Source organism: Geotrypetes seraphini, chromosome 1, assembly GCF_902459505.1.
Source record: "Geotrypetes seraphini chromosome 1, aGeoSer1.1, whole genome shotgun sequence".
In the NCBI taxonomy this organism is placed as follows: Eukaryota; Metazoa; Chordata; class Amphibia; order Gymnophiona; family Dermophiidae; genus Geotrypetes; species Geotrypetes seraphini.
In genome coordinates this window covers 148,806,417-148,830,668 of record NC_047084.1, presented here as the reverse complement: position 1 = coordinate 148,830,668, position 24,252 = coordinate 148,806,417, and the positions used below count along the sequence as shown (strand labels likewise).

Genomic DNA, 24,252 nt, shown 5'->3' with positions numbered 1-24,252 from the left:
CTTGTGCACGTTCAGTTCAGGCCTAACTGAGCGTGCATAGGAGAGACGCCATTAACGGCCGAAGCGTGCCTGAGTGAATGAGGCGCTGCTGCAGGTGGGACCCGGGCAGGAGATGTCTTTGGTTGGGGAGGCACTTGGTCTGGGATTTGAAAAGCTTCCAACAAATCCCCGTTGGGCAGGAGGGCATGCGCGGATGCCCTCCTGCCCGACGAGAGCAGGCGAGATTGGGGGCGGTAATGGGGCGGGGGTGGGTGGAACTGGGGGCGGGTCTCGTGGTCTGGATTTTCTGTTTGGAAAATCTGGGAACCCTATGCTGGCGGGCAGGTAACCAGTGAGGTGGAGAGAATATCGGGATCCAGGGTTCATAGACAACGGCGCGAAAGACAAAAGTGCGCGCCGACAATTGAGCGCAGCGCATGCCGCCGCGCTGCTCTAAATTACAGTTTTAGGGGCTCCGACAGGGGGTTTTTGTTGGGGAACCCCCCCAGTTTACTTAATAGACATCGCGCCGGCGTTATGGGGGGTTTGGGGGGTTGTAACCCTCCACATTTTACTGTAAACTTTACTTTTTCCCTAAAAACAGGGAAAAAGTGAAGTTTTCAGTAAAATGTGGGGGGGTTACAAACCCCCACAACGCCCCCACAACGCGGCGCGATGTCTACCCCCCACACACCCCCGTCGGAGCACTAAAAACAGTAATTTAGAGCGGCGCGCTGCGCTCAATTGTCTGGGCGCACCTTTGTCCCGGCGCGCTTTTGACCTGACACCGTGACCCACAGTCCATTTTTTGGAACCTCTCCCCCCCAAAATGGATTTCTGGCTACACCCCCAGGTCAGCATTCTGTGCAAAATGGGGGCTTTCTGATTTTTTAAGAGTTATTTTGGGAGATGTATGCTGCTTTTTGGAGGAAGGAGGAGGGTAGGGTAGGTGGGTAGGAGGAGAGAAAACAGGGTAAACAAGACTACTTATCTTTTTATCAAAATAAGTTTCTCCCTCCAAATTCCAGCCAGTTGTCTAGATATTGCCTTGATTTTTACTCACAAAACACGCTGCAGTTATACTCTACAACAGGGCTGCCCAGTTCCGGTCCTCGAGATCTACTGGCAGGCCAGGTTTTCAGGATATCCACAAGGGATATGCATGAGAGAGATTTTCCTGCACTGCCTTCTTGGCGTGCAAATCTCTCTCATGCATGTTCATTGTGGATGTCCTGAAAACCTGGCCTGCCAGTAGATCTCGAGGACCGGAATTGGGCAGCCCTGCTCTACAAGATATTAAAATAACCCATGGTGTGTGCATGTACAATAGTGACATTATATTGAATGCAGCTTTCTTAGAGGGGGTTGAGATTCCAATTACACTTCCCCCTCTGAATTCACTGGGGTTAGGGGCAGAGCCGGCCCGCGAATATGGAAAAACCGCGAATAATATTTGAGCCGGTTCTGCCCTTATCCCAGGCTTCCCACGGCTATTTTTAGCCCTGAAAGCCCCCCCCCTTAAGCCTTACCTGGTGGTCTAGCGGGTTTTCAGGCAGGAGTGATCTTCCCACGCTCCTGCCCTGTGCAGATCGCTCACAGGAAATGGCTGCCTTGAGCTCCCGTAGTCTCTCGAGCCATTTCCTGTGTGCGATCTGCACGGAGCAAGAGCGTGGGAAGATCGCTCCTGCCTGAAAACCCGCTAGACCACCAGGTAAGGCTTAAGGGGGGGCTTACAGGGCTAAAAAAAAAAAAAAAAAAGCTCAAAAAATTAAAATTTATTTTTTGGTCAAAAATCGCAAATAACCGAATCCGTAGATACGGAATTCGCGAATACTGCGGGGGAAGTGTATGTTACCTAGGACAGAATAGGAGTGATCTGTCGATTAATCAGGCAGTAGCAGTTGGTGCCCTGCGATCTAGTCTTCAGACCTTTGGGAGATTAATAGCGAATTGCAAGATTGTGATTAAAGATTCAGCCAACTGTTCCAGTTTTCAGCAAGGCCGCACCTGTGTAAGGCAGCGATGCCTTGGCTTTTCTTAAACACTAACATTGTATTTTGCTTGCAGTTTAATATTAATGGTGTCTCTGCATTTATGCTTTACAGCGCCGGCTACCAATGTATTTATTATTCTCCCGAAAACACAGCAAAGGCAAAAGAAATCCTTAGCAACATCCATCAAATAAGGCCTCTCATATCAAGCCGAGCAGACCTCCTGCTTAATTCAGCAAGGCAGCGCTCTCCAGACAGCTTGAGGAATTCTTTAAAGATGCTCTCGGAAAAAGTAAGATTCAAATCTTTTCTGTTATTAAAATTGAAATGGCTCAAGTCCCCTTCTGGTTCCCTTTGTGAGTGCGTTATGCCTGCATAAATTGCATTTCATAGTGTCATGAAATATGAAGTCATTTCTGATATCTTCTGGAAAAAAAAAAAACGGGTTTCAAAAAATGTTCCTAATAAAAGTTGAGTCCTATTTCTTTTCACAGTGATTCTGAGGGGGTAAAGCTTTGACAAGCTCTTCTGTGTGTTTTTGTGTGTATGTTACCTATAGTTTAGTTCAGTGGTTCCCAAATATTTTCAGTTCATGGCACCCTTACTGTGTCAGGTTTTTCTTTTCACTTAGGCACACCATTAAAAAAAATACTAACAGTTCTCTCCCCCACCCCATTCCTCCATGGTCTGGCATTTTTCTCCACACACCCCAATCTGGTATCTCTCTCCTTAGGGTTGCTGCACGTCCAAAGATTTCCCTGGACATGTCCTTCTTTTGAGGACATGTCCGGGGGTCCGGACGGCTTTTCAAAACTGGTGCTGTGTCCGGGATGACATCCACGAACGCGCGGATGCAAAGCAGTGACATCATGCATGATGTCATTGCCTTGCGTCCATGCATGCATGCAACGTCATCACGTTGCATCCGGGCATGCGCGGATACTGTCCCGACACACAAACAGGTTAAGTGTGGTGGGGATGGGGTGTGGCATGGGCAGAACTGGGCGGGCCTGGGGGTGGGGCCATGGGTCTGGATTTTCATGAAGGAAAATCTGGAACCCTATCTCTCCTTCCCTCCTTTCCTGCATGATTTAGCATCTCTCTCATCTCCTCTCCTTCCCTTCTTTCTTTCTCTCCACCCCCCAACTTGCTATCTCCCTCCCTCCCCCGTAGTCTGTCATCCCTTTCTCCTCTACCTTCCCTTCTCTTTCCTTTCCTTCCCTGGTCTGTCATCTGTCTCCTTCCTTCTGTCCCCCAATTTGGCGATTTTCTCACTTACACCTCCCAGTCTGGTGTGGCATTTCTCTCCCCATAGGATCCAGTACCTCTCTCTCCCTTCCCCATGCTATAGCTTGCAATCTTCAAGCCACCGGCAGCTTAAACACACTGACTTCAGTGTTCCCCAGAAGCTCTCTCCTATGCCTGAACTTCCTGTCCCCAAAGAGGCAGGATGCTACAGCAGAGGGAACGCTTTTGGGTGGTTGAAGGCTGCACATTTAAGCTGCTGGTGGCCTGAAGATTGTAAGCTGCAGCGTGGGGAAGGGAGGTGGAGTGCCGGATTTGGAGCTTATTGGCATCTTCTTCTGGCACACAGTTTGGAAAACACCGGTGGTAAAACGTGTGCAGCCAGTTCGACAGCTCACCTTGATTTGTGCCTCTGAGAGGGCAGATTTATAAATTAACGGTTATTACATTACATTACATTACGGATTTCTATTCCGCCTATACCTTGCAGTTCAAGGCGGATTACAAAAGATTTGACTGGAAATTTTCCAGTGAAGATCACATTACAGAAGATTTGACTGGACATTTTCCAGTGAAGATACAAATTTTTTTTTTTTTTTTATTATTATTATTATTTTTTTTTTAGGGGAGTAGCTGGATAGAATTCTAGGGGAACTTACGGGTTGGATAGTAAACTGACAGTGCCGAACTGTGTGATATTAGCAAATGGAATACAGTTAGAGTAGGTAAGATTACAATCTATTTTAGGGGTCTGTTTACTTGGAAGGTGTTGAGGTGGGATATTTGGGGGAGAGTTATCTGGAGGTAGGTGAATTCTCTGGAGGTAGGTGAATTAACTGGAGGTAGGTGAAGAGGGGTTAAGATATTTGGATGAATTTTTTGAAAAGCAGGGTTTTGATTTCTTTTCGGAATGTTTTGAAGTCGTCCGATGTTGTCAGCAGATTGGAGATGGAATGGTTGAGTTTTGCTGCTTGTGTTGCCAGAAGGTTGTCATTTTCTTGCGTTGTGTGCCTTTGAGTGGGGGGGAAGGCAAAAGGGTTTCAGGGTTCTTCTGTGTCTTGTGGTGGAGATCTGGTTTAAGCGGTTGTTTAGGTAGGAGGGGGAAGAGCTGTGTAACGCTTTGAATAATAGGCAGAGGAATTTGAATTGAATTCGTGCTTGTATGGGTAGCCAGTGAGAGTCTAAGAAGGCAGTTGTTATGTGATCATATTTTCTAAGTGAGTAGATCAGTCTGAGGGCGGTGTTTTGTATGGTCTGGAGTTGCTTTATCATAGTGGCTGGACAAGGAAGATATAGGGAGTTGCAATAGTCCAGCAGACCTAAGACTAAGGATTGTACTATTAGTCTGAATTGTGTTTGGTTGAAGAATTTTCTGATTTTACGTAGGTTTCTCATGGTTAGAAAAGCTTTCTGGGTCGTCTTGTTGATTTGGGACTGCATTGTGCAGCATCTGTCTATTGTAACTCCAAGGAGTTTTAGTTCGGGTTGTATTGGGTATTTGGTATTTTTGATTATCAGATCTGTGATGGTAGGAGTTTTGGCCTTTTTGAGCAAAAGGAATTTTGTTTTTTCTGAGTTTAGTTTTAGTTTGTGATCCATCATCCATTTTTCTACTGTATCTAGGGTGGTTTCCAGCTTTGCTGTGGTGGTGGGCTCTGATGGGTCGAAGGGGAGGAGTATGGTGATGTCGTCTGCATAGCTGAAGGATGTGACATTTAGGTTATCTAAGGTGGCTCCTAGGGTACATTGTGCAATAGTTCCAGATTGCATAGGATGTTACTGAGTTTTCCTTTCATCGTCAAGATATTAAAATAAATCATGCATTAGGTCTGTTCAAAACGTTCCAGGACAGTTTAAATTGCACACCAACGGGAAGTTCTTTGGAGACGCGCCAGGCGGTGTTGAGTAGCTTGAAACCTCACGAGTAACCTCCATTTTTTTCTCCTTGTTCATATCTGTTTTCATCTCTGAGCTACAGTAGTTTTTGTGAAAGCGATCGGCTATTTTTCATCACGTGCGACCTCAAAGAGCAGCACTAAAGCCTGAAGTTCTGTTTTAAATTGGGTACGACCACTGTAGAAACTTATGAAATGTCGAAAGTGGCTTACGGGAAACATGTCATGAGTCGTGAAAGGTGTTTTGAATGTGTGAAAATTTGAGAATTTTGCGCCAAAACGCGATGACAATTCTTCCCCAGCCACCTTACTCTCCTGACTTGGTCCCCGCTGGCTTCTTTCCTAAACTTAAATCCACACTGAAAGGAAAACAATTCTACACCATTGAGGACATAAAGCAAAATCTGACGCAGCAACTTTTGGCGATTCCTAAAGATGCGTTTAAGGACTGTTTCCAGAATTGGAAATGACATTGGGGAAAGTGTATACCAGGGGTGTCAAACTCAATCACACAAGGGGCCGAAATCTGAAAAAAAGGCTAAATCGCGGGCCAAATTCTACAATTAATTGGCAAACATTTTTTTTAGATATTCATAAATTATGCTAAATTCATTGCTATAGATGTTTTACCAAATTGAATCAAGTTTCATCAAAATTGTAAGAGATTATTGTCTTATGATCTTAAGGTGGCCAAACAAGTTGAAAAGGTGACGGCGAAAGCTAGAAGGAGAGGTATGGCCAGTAGGAAAAAGGAGGTATTGATGCCCCTGTATAAAACTCTAAGACCTCATTTAGAATATTGTGTACAATTCTGGAGGCCGCACCTTCAAAAAGATATAAAAAGGATAGAGTCAGTCCAGAGGAAGGCTACTAAAATGGTATGTGGTCTTCATCATAAGGCGTGTGGGGACAGACTTAAAGATCTTAATCTGTATACTTTGGAGGAAAGGTGGGAGAGGGGAGATACTACACGAGTACCAATCAGGATTCCGCTCTAACCACAGTACAGAAACCGCCTTAGCCTCCATTGTGGACCACCTCTCCCACACCCTCAGCACAGGAAACCAGGCAGTAATACTCCAATTCAACTTGAGCAGCGCATTTGACCTGGTGGATCACGATATACTCCTCAGCTGCCTAGACAACATCGGTTTCTCGGGCCACGTACTCAACTGGTTCAAGGGATTCCTGAAAAGCAGATCCTACCAAGTCATCAGCGAACAAACCCACTCACAATCATAAGAACATAAGAATTGCCGCTGCTGGGTCAGACCAGTGGTCCATCGTGCCCAGCAGTCCACTCACACGGCGGACCTTAGGTAAGGGACCAGAGCCCTAACTGGATCTAGCCTTACCTGCGTATGTTCTGGTCTAGCAGGAACTTGTCTAACTTTGTTTTGAATCCCTGGAGGGTGTTTTCCCCTACGACAGCACTCAGAAGAGCGTTCCAGTTTTCCACCACTTTCTAGGTGAAAAAGAACTTCCTTACGTTTGTACGGAATCTATCCCCTTTTAACTTTAGAGAGTGCCCTCTCGTTCTCCCTACCTTGGAGAAGGTGAACATCCTCTCTTTATCTACTAAGTCTATTCCCTTCATTATCTTGAACATTTCGATCATGTTCCCTCTCAGTCTCCTCTTTTCAAGGGAAAAGAGGCCCAGTTTCTCTAATCTCTCGCTGTACCTCTGGGTTCCCCTCTTTCCCCAACACTGTTCAATCTATACATGGCCTCACTAGGCCATACACTATCTAAACTGAACCTCAAATCTCACATCTATGCTGATAACATCACAATCATTATCCCCATTTCCACCCTTTCGACCGAATCCAAATTCCTCATCTCTTCAGTCATGAACCAGTTTATACACTGGACAAAAAACTTGAAACTTATACTAAATCCAGAAAAAAACAAATTCTTCATGGCCTCCCTGCCAAATAGAGCCATTGAACCCTCAATCGACCTAAACGGAACAAAATTCATCATCAATCCCACAATAAAAATCCTAGGATTCACCCTCGACCAACATCTGACACTTGAGGCCCATACCAACATCCTAATCAAAAAATGCTTTAACATATTGTGGAAACTACGCACACTAAAGCCTCTCTTCGACTTCACATCATTCAGCTTGCTAGTTCAATCCCTCATCCTAGGATCTCTAGATTACTGCAACATCATTTACCTTGGATCCCACAAGAAATCCATCAAGAAACTGAGGTTAATCCAAAACACGGTGGTACTTTTGATATTTGGCCTGAAAAAATTTGATCATATCGCCCCTTACTTCAAAAAACTTCACTGGCTTCCGATCGAGGCAAGAATCATATTCCAATTTGGCTGCCTCTGCTACAAAACACCATCCGACTCTGCTCCAACCTATCTCCTGAACCACTTTTCCCTACAAGACAAACCCCGCCTCTCCCAAACGACCTTTACTTTTCACATTCCCTATGCCAAGAGGCTGTCATTTCAAAAGATTCCTGGACTGAACTCAGGAATATGGAACAACACCCTAAGTGGCCTCCTCCTGAACTCTCCGTCATACCATTTATTTAGAAAAGCACTAAAAACCAACTTATTCGACAAATTCATCTAACAGCCCGAGCCTCTGCTCCAGCCATTTTCCCCTTCCAGCTATTCCCCCTCCCCCCACGCCCCATCCCACTTCCTAAGCTATATGCCCTCCCCACACCGGAAAACCCTCAGTTTGCATAATCCCCACAAATCGTTCAATCCCACGCCAATCCCAAAGCGTATCCTCTGCTTGCTCTTCCCATCTCTAATCCAAGGATGCAATCAAAGGCACCTCTCTTCATCCAATGCCATTTCTCTTTCATTGCTATAAGATCTACTTGTTTGTTCCCCTTCTAATCGAATGCTGTAATATCTATGCCTAACTATTCGCACAGCAAGTTCACTGTATCCTGTGATTATTGTACACCGTCTTGAACTGAAAAGGTATGACGGGATATAAATAAACAACCAATCAATGGCTATACGGCAAGCGACCAGTTAAACTCCAAAGCACACACGCTATCTTGCCATGTATTGACTCGGAGTGCAAAGAACTAAACAATGTTATATGAACACAATTCACCCGGTGTATATCAGAACTAATTTTTTAACTTATTTTGTATTCAAATTGAGCTCTTAGCCTTTGATGCAAACTTTCGTTCTACTTTCTTTAAACCTTTATGTCCTTGTGTCTTTTCACGATTATATCAATATTTCTTCTTCATATCTTATATAGAACTTTAATCTTATCATTTAAACGTATTCATTCAGGTATTCCATTCTTTAAAATTCAATAATGGATAATGCACTTAACTTATGCATAGACTCTGTGTGGCCGCACTATTTCCCCACCAACGCATTTCGCCTTCTTCATCAGGACGGGGCTAGTGCTGCGACTGTATAAAAACACACAGATTGCCTTATAGCATGCTTACAAAGATAACCTTGCACATTCAATTAAAACAAACTTACTAACCTGTTGACTTGCACCATTCCATTCATCCCGCGACCATTTTGAAAGCCACATATGGCCACGGCGTTCCTTGCACGCAATTTGTACCACACCCCCATGACGTCAGTAAATCCGCACCAATCAACAACATCTATCCCGCAATCAAGCTTCCAAGGGATATAAATAAAGTCATTATTATTATCATCATTATGATAGAGACGTTTAAATACCTACGTGGCGTAAATGCGCATGAGTCGAGACTCTTTCATTTGAAAGGAAGCTCTGGAATGAGAGGGCATAGGATGAAGTTAAACAGGGACAAACTCAGAAGTAACCTGAGGAAATACTTGTTCACAGAAATGGTGAATTTGTGGACTGGCTTCCCAGCGAAGGTGATGGAGACTAAAAACTATATCTGAATTCAAGAAAGCTTGGGACAAATATGTATGATCATAAGGGGAGTGGAAGGGAAAGTAGATGGCATGGATGGGCAGACTGGATAAGCCATGTGGTCCTTATGTGCCTTCATTTCTCTCTTTTTCTATGTGTCTATTACTGGGATAAGAGCACGGAAACTCTGTCACCATTCAGCCAAGAGACAGAGTGGGGAGCACTAGAGAGATACCGAAAGCTAAAATCCACCAAAATGAATCAGGGGAAGATTAACGAAGAGAGACTTTGATATCTTCCCGAGAGTTGTATTTGACCATCTTTGCAGTCGGCTAAACATCTGAAAGCAGCATCTTTCATATGCTAAGCAGACTGCAAAGATGCTGGAATGGAAAGTGAGTGAAGTTACACCAAAGAGACGTAGAAATGGTTCTTTAATGAAACGTGTAATGATCAACGTTGCAACCAATTTACTTTAAGGGACAATTTGTATTTTACTTTTTCTTCTTCTGCAAATATTTTTTTTAATGCTGGCATGCTCATTGCAAGGGCTTTTCATCATAAGGCCAGCAAGATCTCCCGTTTTCCTATTTTTTTTGCTCTTAACTACTCTTTTATACTTAAATCTCTTCTAAGTATTACAGTGTGCTCGCAAACTCTCTGCTGTGAAAATTGGAGTGAGAAGTGTATAGACAACTAAGGTTTTACCTGGGCAAGGACTACCAGAATCTTCAACACTAAAAGCAGATCTGATTTTCACTAATCCTTCAACTTCCAGAACAGGGTCTGAGCTTTCCCTGACCAGGCGATCCTCACGCCCATCAGCCACCCAGGAATTAGTTATCGGATAGATAACAAGAAGGTAGGATTAAATGGTCATTTTTCTCAATGGAGGAGAGTAAACAGTGGAGTGCCATAGGGGTCTGTACTGGGATCGATGCTATTTAATTTTTTATTTTTTTTAAATCTTTATTGATTTTCATATATCAACAGTACAATACAGAAGTATATAAACATATAATAAATCAAGAAAAGCACATTCATCTTACAGACATACATGAGCATTTAAACCCACCCATCCAATAACTAGTCAACAAAAACATAAATACATAAGGCCTCTTTTACAAATCCGCGCTAGCGGCTGCGCTGCGCTAAAGGCCCCGAAGCCCTTAGAGATTTAAAGGGCTTCGGGGCTGTTGCCTTGGCTTTGTAAAAGAAGCCAATAGATTCTTTCAGTAACCTTTCCCTATTTAAAGTAGTAACATAATCCCACTGTCCTCCCACCCACCTTGATGTATGTATTCAAAGGGCTAAAATTAAGATACAAGTATTCCTCCCCCCAACCTCACCCTTCCCTGGATGTGTATGGAAATAAACAAAAATTAAAGACAAAAAACCAACTATAATGAAGAAATAAAAGATGTCAGTGGTCCCCAAACCAATTTAAATAAATTGCTATGCTCCAACATGTCAGCATTCATTTTATATTTAACTTATTTATAAATGATCTGGAAATTGGAACGACGAGAGAGGTGATTAAATTTCCAGATGACACTAAACTATTCAAAGTTGTTAAAACGCATGCGGGCTATGAAAAACTGCAGGCGGACCTTAGAAAACTGGAAGACTGGGCGTCCAAATGGCAGATGAAATTTAATGTGGACAAATGCAAAGTGATGCACATTGGGAAGAATAACCCGAATCACAGTTACCGGGTGCTGTGGAAGAGTGGAGTACAACCTGCTGGTACCGGTTTGCTCTATAGCAGTGGTCTCAAACTTGTGGCCCGGGGGCCACATGTGGCCCGCCAGTTACTATTTTGAGGCCCTCGCTATGTTTATCATAATCATAAAAGTAAAATAAAACAGTATCTTGATCATATGTCTCTAGCTATAAATTACAATATTTTTATTAAGACTTAGCCAAAAGGAAAGATTTATAAGCTATAAAGAGTTTTACCTCATGCAAAATTGTCATTTCTTTAATAAGACATTAACTATTTTTTTCTGAGGCCCTCCAAGTACCTCCAAATCCAAAATGTGGCCCTGCAAAGGGTTTGAGTTTGAGACCACTGCTCTATAGTGATTTTTAGAACAGTACGATACAGATGGTGGGTTCATTCTGTTCCCTAAAGGCAACTGAGATAGATAAGATAGATATGGCTGCTATAGTCATGATATTAAGTTGTCTGCTGCAGCTATATCATACATATGGGTGTGCCATCAAGCTAGGAAGAACATCTGCATCATTTAACTGGCTGCCACGGCTGTACCATGCAGGTACTTCAAAAAATAGGAACCCCCCCCCCCACCTGATGCAATGCTAATACATCCTAAGTGGTTTTAAATCCAGGTACTTTATCATATTTCCCTATCTGGGCTCAAGCTCTATCTAGTGTACCCAGGGCAATGGGGGGATTTGAAACCACAACCTCAGGGTGCTGAGATTGTAGCTCAAACCACTGTGCCGATGGTGAATAGAGTGCTCAGGACCTTGTTGGTAAAGAGACCACAATCGGGGTCACACCCCTAAATGTAGCTCTTTCATTCAGTCACAGCACGTCAAAAGACTTTGTTTCCTATGTAATTTGAGAGGGGACATGATTGAAACATTCGAGGTACTGAAGGGAATAGACTTAGTAGATAAGGACAGGTTGTTCACCCTCTCCAAGATGGGGAGAACGAGAGGGCACTCTCTAAAGTTGAAAGGGGATAGATACCATAGAAACGTAAGGAAGTTCTTCTTCACCCAGAGAGTGGTAGAAAACTGGAACGCTCTTCCGGAGTCTGTCATAGGGGAAAACACCCTCCAGGGATTCAAGACAAAGTTAGACAAGTTTCTGCTGAACCAGAACGTATGCAGGTAAGGCTAGACTCAGTTAGGGCGCTGGTCTTTGACCTAAGGGCCGCCGCGTGAGCAGACTGCTGGGCACGATGGACCACTGGTCTGACCCAGCAGCGGCAGTTCTTATGTTCTTATGTTTTATATTTATGCAGATGACGTCACAGTAATTGTTCTGTTAACCTGTTTGTCATCTGATTTTACTAATTCTTTGGCAAATATTTTAAATCAGATCGAGCATTGGATTATTGATTGCTTTTAAATTGAAATTAAATACTGAAAAAACTATTTTTAATTTTTTTTTAGCAACGCCCAATGAAAAGATAAAAGAAATCACGATTCACGTTGAGCAATCCATAAAAATATTGGGTGTAACTCTGGATAAACATCTGACCCTAGAAAAACATACAGACCTATTGTTTAAGAAATGTATTTCGGCTCTCTTGAAGCTCCACACCATCAAGAAGTTCTTTGATGAAGCCTCGTTTCGTTTGCTGGTTACAGTCATCCATTTTGAGTATTTTAGATTACTGTAATATTGTATATTTAGGGGCTTACAAAAAAAATACTCAAAAAACTCAGACTGATCCAGAACACGGCTGTTCGCCTCATTTTTGGATTTAAAAAATGGGAGCACATTTCTTCCTTCTATCAAAAACTTCACTGGTTGCCGGTAGAATCCAGAGTTTTATTTAAGTTTTCCTGTTTTTGTTACAAAGCAGTTTTTGGGATGCTACGAGACTATCTTGCTTCTCACTTTCTTTTTTTAACTATTCCAACAAGAGCACACCTAGAACAAGTCTACCCTTCTATAAAATCCTGTCAATACAAGAAGTTCTTTGACAGAATTTTTTCATTCCAGGCAGCTAAACTGAATACGTGGCTTGGAAAACCAATACTAGAGGCTACTTCCTATTCAGATTTTAGAAAATCGTTAAAGATACGTCTGTTTGACAAGATTATATCATAGCTGTGTTACTGTTTAACTCATCGTTGTCTCAATAGATGTCTTTTAATTTTTAATTGATCAATTTTATGTCATCTTTTAACTTCATTGATTGTAATTTTTGTTGTGAACCGCTTTGAACCATCTTTGGTATAGCGGTATACAAAAATAAATTATTATTATTATGTATTGTATATATTTGAGTGTTTGGTGAACTTATCTGATGCTATCTGTTGATAAATGCTTGCAGGTTCTGACGTTGCGCCAAACCAGCTCCTTCAGAGAACTCACTTCGACAGCAACTTCAAACGCCGAGTGGACTACCAAAAACAAAAACTCAAAATCACTCAAAAAATAAAAAGTAACAGATAAAGCAGTTACCAAACATCTCACAACATGACTGGAGGGTGTCTCATGTTCTTTCCATTATACGAGGGTCATTTCATAAATAATGCACACTATTTTTTTTTTTTATTTACATGTTTTATTTTTTTTTTCAAGTATTTCTTTACAGTCCTTCAATATAGTCTCCCTGCTTTGCAATGACCGAGTCCTAATGTCCGGGAAACTTCATTATTCCATCCAAGACACCATTTTAGGTCAGTTGCTGAATGACTCGGGTACCGGCGGAAGAAAGCTCTTCCAGAGATGCAAAATGATGTCCACGCATAGGTTGGTGCAACTTTGGAAAAAGGTCAAATTCTGGTGGACTCATGTCTGGGCTGTAGGGAGCATGAGGTAACACCTCCCAGCCATATTCGCGTAGTTTTTCAATAATGAGTGGAGAATTCCATCTTCCCCACAACCAAAAAAATTTCGATGAGCTCAATCAAAAGTCAAACAAATGATGATTTTTGCTTATGATCATACATCATCACAGACAAAGTTCCATGTAGATGAAGTGTCACAGAAGTATATTATTATGATTTTTTGCAAAAAAAAGCACAGAAAAATGCACAAAAGCCGACCTCAGTTGCTCTTGGCTGAGCGACTCATTCTTCACAACGCTCGCCCGCACATAGGGAATGTCATTGAAAAATTACACGAACAAGGTTAAGGGGGGAGTTAGTGCCGGAGAGACTTTTGTAGCCATCTCTTCTTGCCTGGTATCATCAGCGATGGATTGGATTTTGCCTGTTCTCTCCTCCAGCCCCTGCCTAGCTTCCTCCTGGGACAGTGTGAAGCCCCGCCCACCGTGACATCACAGCGTGGCGAGAGGTTGATAAGAAGGGAGTCAGTGCTGGAAGTCGTGCGCCGACTCTGTCACACCGACGAAGTAGCGTGACAAAGAAGCACTCCTTTGTGCACTCCTTCATGCGGATTTCGGAGGACCGAGGAGGTGTGATTAAAGTCTTGCAGGATTTTTGTAGGTATTTGTTTGTAATTGAGCTATTTGATCAGGGGTTATAAACCAGTTTGTAGGGGAACTATGGGATTTTTAATGAGAGGAAACAGTTTCAAATTTTGTATAATAATTTGATTCAGATTGAGACTATTGATTCTGCAAAATCTATAGATTTTACAGCTGTTCTGAACATATTGTTGGTTAATTCTCGCTTAGTGAGAAACAAGATTGTAATTATTGATGACCTTCTTTCCAGTGCCTATCTGAATGTGTTGTGTATTACAGAATCGTGGTTGTTGGATTCTGATGGTGTATTGCTAAATCAATTGTACGTGATGGATTACGTGGCCTTTTCTAAGCCTCAAGGCATCAAGAGGGGATTTGTTAATTCTAGCTAAACAGAGTTGTTTGTTCTCCTCTGTTGAATTGCATAATAATAGCGGAATTGAATTTTTGTTGCTGGCCTCTGAGAATTAATCTTCTGTTAAGCTACTGTCCCCCTGGATTGTTGCTTTCTGACATGGCATCCTATTTTGATGTGCTACTTGAGAATAAAATTGATTCGGGTTGTACCATCTTGTTAGGGGATTTTAATGTTCATGAAGATCAGGTTAAAGTGAATTTGCAGGCTGCAACATTCTTTAATGCTCTTGAAGGTTTAGGAAGGCTTCAAATTGTTTCGGCTGCCACACACAAAGCAGGCCATGTATTGGATCTTTGGTTTGTAAATCCACAAATATTGAACCCTACAGGTTTATCTATTACATCAGATTAGGATTACCAGATTTTACGAATGTAAAATCCAGACCCATAGACCCGCCCTCAGGTCAGCCAAATACCACCCATCCCCGCCCTGTTTTTTGCCCATGCCACACCCTAGCCTCTAGCCCCGCCCCCTCAGCCTGCTTGTCTCAGGAGGGCATGCGCGGAAGCCCCTCCCGACGCGATCTGCTTTTCAAAACCCGGACAAAGTGCTGGGTTTTGAAAAGCCGTCCGGATAAATCCGAACGTCTGGTAACCCTGCAGTAGGAGGGGGTGGGGAAGGAGCGGTTGGGCGTGGGAGACGGAGAAGAGGTCGGGGAGGGGTTCCACCGCTCCAGGCATCTCTCACCATTGCTACGCCACCGGTGTCATGATCATTAGCTGAGGGCTGTAGGCCTAGTAGACTGAAGAAAGCAGGAGTTCACCCTTTGTTAAACAATCGGCCGAGGGGTCCAAACTAGGGCATTGTCACCCAATGCTAAAGTATTTGAGAAGGTTGTGCTTTCCCAGCTTCAGGATATTCTTGCTAAGCTTGACGATTTGCAGTTTGGATTGTGTCCTAAAACTCTACAGAGTTGCTGTTGGTGTCCACTCTGGATGTTATATGAGTGGGCCTTGATCATGGCGATTGTTTTTTCATGATTGCGTTGGATATTACGTCTGCATTTTGATACAATCAATCATCAGATTTTATTGTTGAGGTTGAGATCTTTGGGTATGGGAGTTAGGGTTTGGTTTTTGTTCCTTTTTCACTTATAGGACTTGTGTTGACGTCTCTCAGGATTGTTCTGACTGATTTGCACTTACAAAAGGCGGGCCTCAAGGGTCTTCCTTATTGGCTGATCTTTTTAACATCTACTTGCTGTCTCAGGAACTCAGAAAATTAGGTATAAATGTTTAGCCTTCTACTGATCGAAAAAGAAACAGGGGAAACAAAACCACAAACACAAAAGTACAGAACAAAAGTGGAATTGTCCCAATCAGAATGGTGCACAAAAAAAGAGTGTATTTCAACTCATCTGATAAATCCAAATGCCTTTATTCATCCAAAATTCATATAATGACTCAGCGACCCGACATGCACATGTTTCGGCCTACTCGGCCTGCCTCAGGAGTCTAACGAGTCTTCTGGTGTATAAAAATGATGCACAAAACCTGCTTTGGAAAGACGTGTAGCAATGCTAAACACTGCGACCTAGCTAGCATTGCTACACGTCTTTCCAAAGCAGTTTTTAGAGGTTTTGTGCATCATTTTTATACACCAGAAGACTCTTTAGACTCCTGAGGCAAGCCGAGTAGGCCGAAACATGTGCATGTCGGGTCGCTGAGTCATTATATGAATTTTGGATGAATAAAGGCATTTGGATTTATCAGATGAGTTGAAAGACACTCTTCTTTTGTGCACCATTCCGATTGGGACAATTCTACTTTCGTTCTGTACTAGCCATCTACTGATGACATACAGGGCTCCTTTTATAAAGGTGCGCTAGCGTTTTTAGCGCACGCGCCGGATTAGCGCGTGCTATAGCGCGCGCTAGCCGAAAAACTACCGCCTGCTCAAGAGGAGGCGGTAGCGGCTAGCGCGCGTGGCATTTTAGCGCGCACTATTCCGCGCGCTAAGGCCCTAACGCACCTTCGTAAAAGGAGCCCACAGTTTCTGGCTCCAGTCCAGGGATCTTTGACGAATGCTCTTTTGCAACTAGACAACTGTTTACAGATGGTTAAAGATTGGACGTTTCAGAATCATCTTAAACGTACTCCCTCCTTTACTAATGCGTAGCGCGGGTTTTAGTGCTAGCAGTGGCGGTAACTGCTCCGATGCTCATAGAATTTCTATGAGCATCAGAGCAGTTACCGCCACTGCCAGCGCTAAAACCCGCGCGAGACGATAGTAATGAAGGGGGTTAATGTGACAAAGACTCAGATTTTATATTTGTACTAGCAGACTACCTGGCGTTGCCTGGATATTTATTTATCCCGAAATGTCCCATCCCCCACATGTCACCCCCTCCCCCCCCACACACACATAGCCCACATTCCCCAACCCACCCCCATATGTCACCCCGCACAGGAATGTCAAATTCATTGTCATTTCTTTTTTGGTGGAATTCAGTATGTATGATCGGGAAATATGAAGCAGCTATTTTTGAAAAAAGGGGGGAAAAAGCAAAATTTGACAAAATATGGTTGCCAGTTAATAAGTATGTGGGAAATAAAGGTTAAATGTAATGGATGTGTATAAGTGGATATAGAAACATAGAAGGTGATGGCAGAAAAGGGCCACGGCCCAACAAGTCTGCCCACTCTAATGACCCACCCCCTAAATTCTTCCCTGAAGTGATCCCATATGCTTATCCTATTTTCTCTTGAAGTCCAGCGTGCTGCTGGCCTGGATTTCCTGCAGTGGAAGACTATTCCAATGATCTACCACCCTCTCGGTGAAGAAGTACTTCCTGGTGTCACCATGAAATCTCCCACCCCTGAGTTTCAACGATTGTCTTCTTGTCGCCGTAGGTCCCTTAAGAAAAAAGATATCCTCTTCCACCTCAATACGACCCGTGACATATTTGAACGTCTCAATCATATCCCCCCTCTCTCTACACTCCTCGAGTGAGTATAACTGCAACTTACCCAGCCTTTCCTCATACGGGAGATCCTTGAGTCCTGAGACCATCCTGGTGGCCATTCGCTGAACCGGCTCAACTCTCTGCACATCTTTTTGATAATGCGGTCTCCAGAATTGTACACAATATCCCAGATGAGGTCTCACCATGGATCTGTACAATGGCATTATAACTTCGGTCTTCCGGCTGACGAAACTTCTTCGGATACAACCCATCATTTGTCTAGCCTTGGATGAAGCTTTCTCCACTTGGTTGGCAGACTTCATGTCTTCGCTAATGATTACTCCCAAGTCCCGTTCTGCAGTGGTTCTTGCTAAGGTCACAACATTTAGGGTGTAAGTTCCGCATGGATTTCTGTTGCCAAGGTGCATTAAAACTTAGTTGCCAAGTTGCGGACCAATGTTCCAGCAAGTGTGGTAAGTAAGTGTACGCATGATACTACACTCTCTGCAAGGGGGGGAGGGTTGTTTTTGTGTGTAAGATGCATATGTATCCCTAGCTTATATTTATGACCGTTGTATGGAAATATTTTGAACTGCATATTCTTCTGTCTGAATGTTTTAAAAAATTTTCAAAATAAAAATTATTTGAACTAAAAAAAAAAAAAAAAAAAGGAATGTCCCTCTCTGTGGGGCTGAACTTGGACTTAGGCCTAGATTCACAAAAACTCACCGATCTGTGCAATCAGTGGCCGAGTCTTGCCGGGCGACCGATTCACTACAGAGACCTCATGCAAATGAAGTGATCAGACACCCCCCCCACAGCGACCTCATGGATCGCTGCAGAGCGATCCAGACGCATGCGCCGACCATCTTAAACTAAACTAAACTAAGCCTTAAGTTTATATACCGCATCATCTCCGCGGAAGTGGAGCTCGGCACGGTTTACAAGCTTAAAAAATATAAGAAGAGAGAGGGGAAAAATTTACATGAGCATGTATATAGAAGGAAGAGAAGGGGGGGGAATAGTGTTATATATTAGAGAAAAGCCAGGTTTTCAGTTGTTTGCGGAATAATTGAAGGGATCCCAGGTTCCGCAGCGGGTTCCTTTTTGCCTGTAGATGTGATCCATGCATGCGCCTGCTCTCTGCACAAGCTTGAGGTCAAAATGAAAGGGAGGAGGGGTGGCTGCACTCGCTGGCCCCACGAGAATCATTTCACTGGAACAGAACACGCTTTGCAGAACACGCTGTAGTGCAGTCCCGCTTTAAACCCGCGGGTTAAAACCATGGGCTTGCAGGGCGGCAGAGAACAGGGGGCTTTTTGCACTTAAGGGAGATGTTTTACTTTTGACACTGGGATTTCAGGGCGGCAGGGCTGGGATTTCAGGGCGGCAGAGAGCAGGACCCTCGGCAAGGACGTGAGCGGTCGCTTCTTTTTGGATCGGTAAGCCCAATTGGTGTTCCTTCTTCTGTTTAGTGAATCGTTGCCTTCCTACTTATGCAGGCAATTTCCCCTCATTTGCATGTGCGGATCGGATCGGGTGCAGATTGGATCAGACAGAAGGTTAGTGAATCAGGTCAGGGTCGGAGAAGGCTTGCAAACTGGTCGGGACACGATGAGCTTAGTGAATCTAGCCCTTAAACGGTATCGGGAGTGTCAGTATTCAACTCAGTGAGCCCGAAAAGTATGGGTTAGACCAGGGGTGTCAAAGTCCCTCCTTGAGGGCCGCAATCCAGTCGGGTTTTCAGGATTTCCCCAATGAATATGCATGTGATCTATTTGCATACAATGAAAGCAGTGCATGCAAATAGATCTCATGCATATTCATTGGGGAAATTATGAAAACCCGACTGGATGCGGCCCTCGAGGAGGGACTTTGACACCCCTGGGTTAGACACTAATATCTGTTGTTTTCAATAATATTTACATGTCACCCCCTTCCCACTTGCACAGTATTTTATCCCAGATAGTAAATGTACCAAGTTTGGTTGAAATCTCTCCATGCATTTCAGAGTTAGGCTGAGTATTCATCTCAGCGAGCCCGAAAACTATGGGGTAGACACTAAAATCTGTCGTTTTTCATAATTTGTATGTGTCACCCCCTTCTCACCCTCACAATATTTTTCACCAGATAGTAAGTCATATGTGTACCAAGTTTGGTTGAAATCTGTCCATGCGTTTATGGATTAGACATTAATATCTGTCATTTTTTATGTCACCCCATCCCACCCCCTTAGAAACATAGAAACATAGAAATAGACGGCAGATAAGGGCCCACGGCCCATCTAGTCTGCCCACCTTAATGTCCCTTCCCCTACCTTTGCCCTGTGAAGAGATCCCATGTGCCGACCCCATTTGGCCTTAAAATCAGGCACGCTGCTGGCCTCAATCACCTGCAGTGGAAGACTATTCCAGCGATCAACCACTCTTTCAGTGAAAAAGAATTTCCTAGTGTCACCTCGTAGTTTCCCGCCCCTGATTTTCAACGGATGCCCTCTTGTTGTCGTGGGACCCTTGAAAAAGAAGATATCTTCCTCCGCCTCGATGCGGCCCGTAAGATACTTGAACGTCTCGATCATGTCCCCCCTCTCTCTGCGCTCCTCGAGCGAGTATAGCTGTAATTTGTCAAGCCGTTTTTCGTATGGTAGATCCTTGAGTCCCGAGACCATCCGGGTGGCCATTCTTTGCACCGACTCCAGTCCAGACTCCCTTCCCCCCCCTCCACCCCCACACACACATGGTATTTTTCCCTAGATAGTACCAATTTTGGTTGAAATCTCTCCATGCGTTTCAGAGTTATGCTGAGTATTCATCTCTGCGAGCCCGAAAACTATGGGGTAGACATTAAAATCTGTTGTTTTTGTTCATTTTTACCTGTCATCCCCTTCCCACCCCCACAGTATTTTTCCCCAGATAGTACCAAGTTTGGATGAAATCTCTCCATGCATTTCAGAGTTATGCTGGAACATACATATGTACATCCGATTCTATATATATAGATGTGGTAATCAGTTGGCTATTTTCCATCTGAGATTGCTTTTGATGATGCGAAGATCTCTGTCCTTAGCCAATGCAAATATTTGAGGTGTCGCCTTTGATTCTACTTTATATTTTAAACCGCAAATTAAGGCTTTGGTATCAAAAACTTTTCTTAAGCTTCGTTTACTAAGAAGACTGAGAGATTTTCTCTCATTGGACAATTTGCAAACTGTGTGACTTTTGTAATTCGCTTTTGTAAGTTATGCCTTACACAGAAAGCTCCTACACGGATTTTTATGTGTGCATCCGAATTTGACCACATTATGCCTATTTTTTTTGCGTGACTTGCATTGGCTACCCCTTTTATCTCACATTGAATTTAAAGTGGTATGTTTGAGTTTTAAGGTATTAAGGACAGTGGTTCTGTTGTGTTAACGTTCTTTATTTCGTAAATACCATCAAACACAATCACGACATTCTGAGAACCAAATGTTGCTTGAAATTCCTTCATTTAAATCTGTGACTCATTCAGCTTTTCGGAGCTCTGTGATTTCGATACAGGGTGTTTTGCAATTGAGGACAGTGTTCTTCAACCACCGGTCCATGGACCAGTGCCGGTCCACAGAAATTTCCTGCCGGTCCACAGGGCTAGCACGTGCATCAGGCCCAAAACAGTGTTCTTCAACTGCCAGTTCATGGTGCGATCGATACGTCGTTATCTTCGAGCCAGCTCCCTCTTCCTCACTGATTCAGTGCACAAAGCCACGGGCAGTGGCTCCTACGGGCATCCTGCTCCTGAACCGGAAGCCTTCTCTTTGACGTTGCAACGTCAGAGGGAAGGCTTCCAGATGAGGCACAGGACATGCAAGGTGCGATTAGTACTATTATGGGGGCGGGGGTCTGGGGTAGACATTGGGTAGAGATGGGCAGGGTCTGGCCCACGACTTAGCCCTGTGTTCTTCAACCGCCGGTCCACGGACCGATGTCGGTCCACAGAATAATTTTTTTTATTTCTGCCGGTCCATAAGTATAAAAAGGTAGAAAAACACTGGTTTAGGACATATGTGACGATAATCTTGTTTAAGAAAGCTTTTCCTTCTTAGTCATTTTTTAATTTCATGATTGTTTATGTTGTTTTTCTGATTGTATGTTTTGATTTTATTCTTTGTGTTTTATTGTACCTCTGCGCAGAATTGCAGGATGCTGTGGGGTAATAAATTTTTAAATAAGTAAAAATTATACCGTGACCCAGTGTCTCACAAACTTTCCATCCGGCGGCACACTAAATTCAGGGCACCAGCCGGAAGGCACTCAGATGTCGACGCGATAACATCACGCACGTGCGTGATGTCATCGCATCGATGCATGCACGGAGGCCCGTCTGGCCGTGTCATTCGTCAGTGGAGGGATCCTGGAGGTGTGGGGAGAAGAGGAGAGACGCCAGCCAGGAATAGAGTCATCTGTGCCGGCTGACTTCCTACAAGACATGCCTCTCACTGCGAGAGGCACGTCCTGTAGGCAGGCAGCCAGCCGGCGTGGACGACTCTCCTCCTCGCCAGTGTGTCGCAGCACACCAGAAATCTCAGGAGGCACGCTGGTGTGCCACAGCACAGAATTTGCAATACACTGCCTTAACCAGTATTGAAGGCCTGATCAGTCAAGGCCTGGAGCTCAGGATTTATTTGTAGGACAGCAGAGGACAATTTTCCCCCCAACTAAGTTCTTTTATACTCTTCATTGACATCATCACATTTCCATATCTCTTCCTATGGCCTATGCACAAATACAGGATGTCCAGGGCGGTACTTGGAGAGACCTTCCAAGAAAAAGACTTGGGAGTTCTGATCGACAAGTTAATGAAGCCATCCGCACAATGTGCTTGAACAGAATGCTAGGAATGATAAAGAAGAGGATCACGAACAGATCGGAGAAGGTTATCATGCCGCTCTACCAGACCATGGTGCACCCTCAACTGGAGTACTGCGTCCTGCACTGGTCGCCGTACATGAAGAAGGACACGGTACTACTCGACAGTGTCCAGAGAAGAGCGACTAAAATGGTTAAGGGACTGAAGGAGAGATTAGAGAGATTACAGAAACTGGGCCTCTTCTCCCTTGAAAAGAGGAGACTGAGAGAGGACTTGATCGAAACGTTCAAAATACTGAAGGGAAGAGACTTAGTAGATCAAGACAGGTTGTTCACCCTCTCCAAGGTTGGAAGAACGAGAGGGAACTCTCTAAAGTTGAAAGGGGATAGATTCCATACAAACGTAAGGAAGTTCTTTACCCAGATAGTGGTGGAAAACTGGAACGCTCTTCCGGAGTCTGTTATAGGGGAAAACACCCTCCAGGGATTCAAGACAAAGTTGAACACGTTCCTGCTAAACTGGAACGTACGCAGGTGAGGCTGGACTCATTCAGAGCACTGGTCTTTGACCTGGGGGCTGCTGCATGAGCGGACTTCTGGGCACAATGGACCACTGGTCTGACCCAGCAGTGGCAATTCTTATGTTCTTATGTTCATATCCATTCCCACTATTATATTTTATGGACCTGATATTCAACCCTCAGCAGTTAGCGGTTTTTAGGCCACTGACAGCCATGGAGTTAATCCCAAGTATTGAGTATCTGGGTAAGTGCGGTCACCCGAAAGTCAACCAGACACTGGCCGACTTTCAGACCATTGCCCCGTTATCTCAGCAGAAAAGGTTAGGAAAGTATTTCTCAATTTTTTTTTAGTTTCGGCATACTAAACAGAGCAAATGTTTTTCATGGCACATTATAACTGAAATTATAAAATTGCAAAACCAACAAAAAATTAAATTTGAGAGTTATTTATTTAAAGTTCTTTAAACTATAGGTAATTGTAACAAAAGTGAAACTAAAAAGGAATAGAATTGCTAATCAATGCGATGGATGAACTTGTTTTTGACTGTAAATTAACTCAAAGCGCGACTTAATAGTCGACAAGCAAACACGCATTTCGTCATCCGCCACCTGCAGTCGTTCTCTTTTTTTTTTTTTTTTTTCAATTTAATTTCTGTCGGAGCTGAAAATCTAAGTTTGCAAAAATAAGAAGATCCACACGGTAACAAAGCCTCGCTTGCTTTATTGCTCAAGTTAAGATAACGACTGCATTAAAAAATCAAAAGCTCCTTTTACTAAGCTGCGCTAGCGTTTTTAGCGCACGCTGCACGGCCGCGCATGCTAACCCCGCGCTATGCGCCAAGAACTAACGCCAGCTCAATGCTGGCATTAGCGTCTAGCGCACGGGGCAATTTACCGCTAGCGCAGCTTAGTAAAAGGAGCCCCAAACGACTTGCCATTAGCTTTCAAGGACCAATCAAGTCAAAGAATGACGCTTGTCTGGGCGGTTGTGTCTTTATGCACGTAGACGCTCATAACATTGACAGACTCTTGCATATGCGACGTGCAGGCATCTCTTGGGGCACCCCACTGTGCGGCGGTACACAGTTTGAGACACACTGGGTTAGAACATCCTTTTTGCTGTCCTGATTTTTTTGCACTTACTTAGGCAGTGACTTAAACTGAATATCACCACTAGCCAGTAAATAATAATAATAGTAGCTTTATTTATATCCCGTCATAGCTTTTCAGTTCAAGACGGTGTACAACAAGAGGTGCTATTAGGACAGCGGGGTAACATCAAATTAGAATTGGGGAGGGGTAGAAAGACAGTTGTGTGATGAGGTGGCCTAGGATAGGAGGAAGAGGTGTGTAAGATTTGGAGGATCATAGAAACATAGAATATGACGGCAGAAAAGGGCTATAGCCCATCAAGTCTGCCCACTCTAATGACCCACCCCCCTGTTTTTACTCCCTTAGAG

At 43.7% G+C, this 24,252-nt stretch overlaps 1 protein-coding gene across 7 annotated transcripts in view; it reads left to right on the top strand.

Moving 5' to 3' along the window:
- Nucleotides 1-24,252, top strand: part of INPP4B (inositol polyphosphate-4-phosphatase type II B) — an 812,760-nt gene that overhangs the window by 555,722 nt on the left and 232,786 nt on the right. For all 7 annotated transcript variants that reach the window (XM_033939865.1, XM_033939855.1, XM_033939874.1 and 4 more), the window contains one exon: nt 2,085-2,262. In XM_033939865.1, coding sequence (XP_033795756.1) covers nt 2,085-2,262 — 178 coding nt within the window. The remainder of the gene's footprint in view (nt 1-2,084; nt 2,263-24,252) is intronic.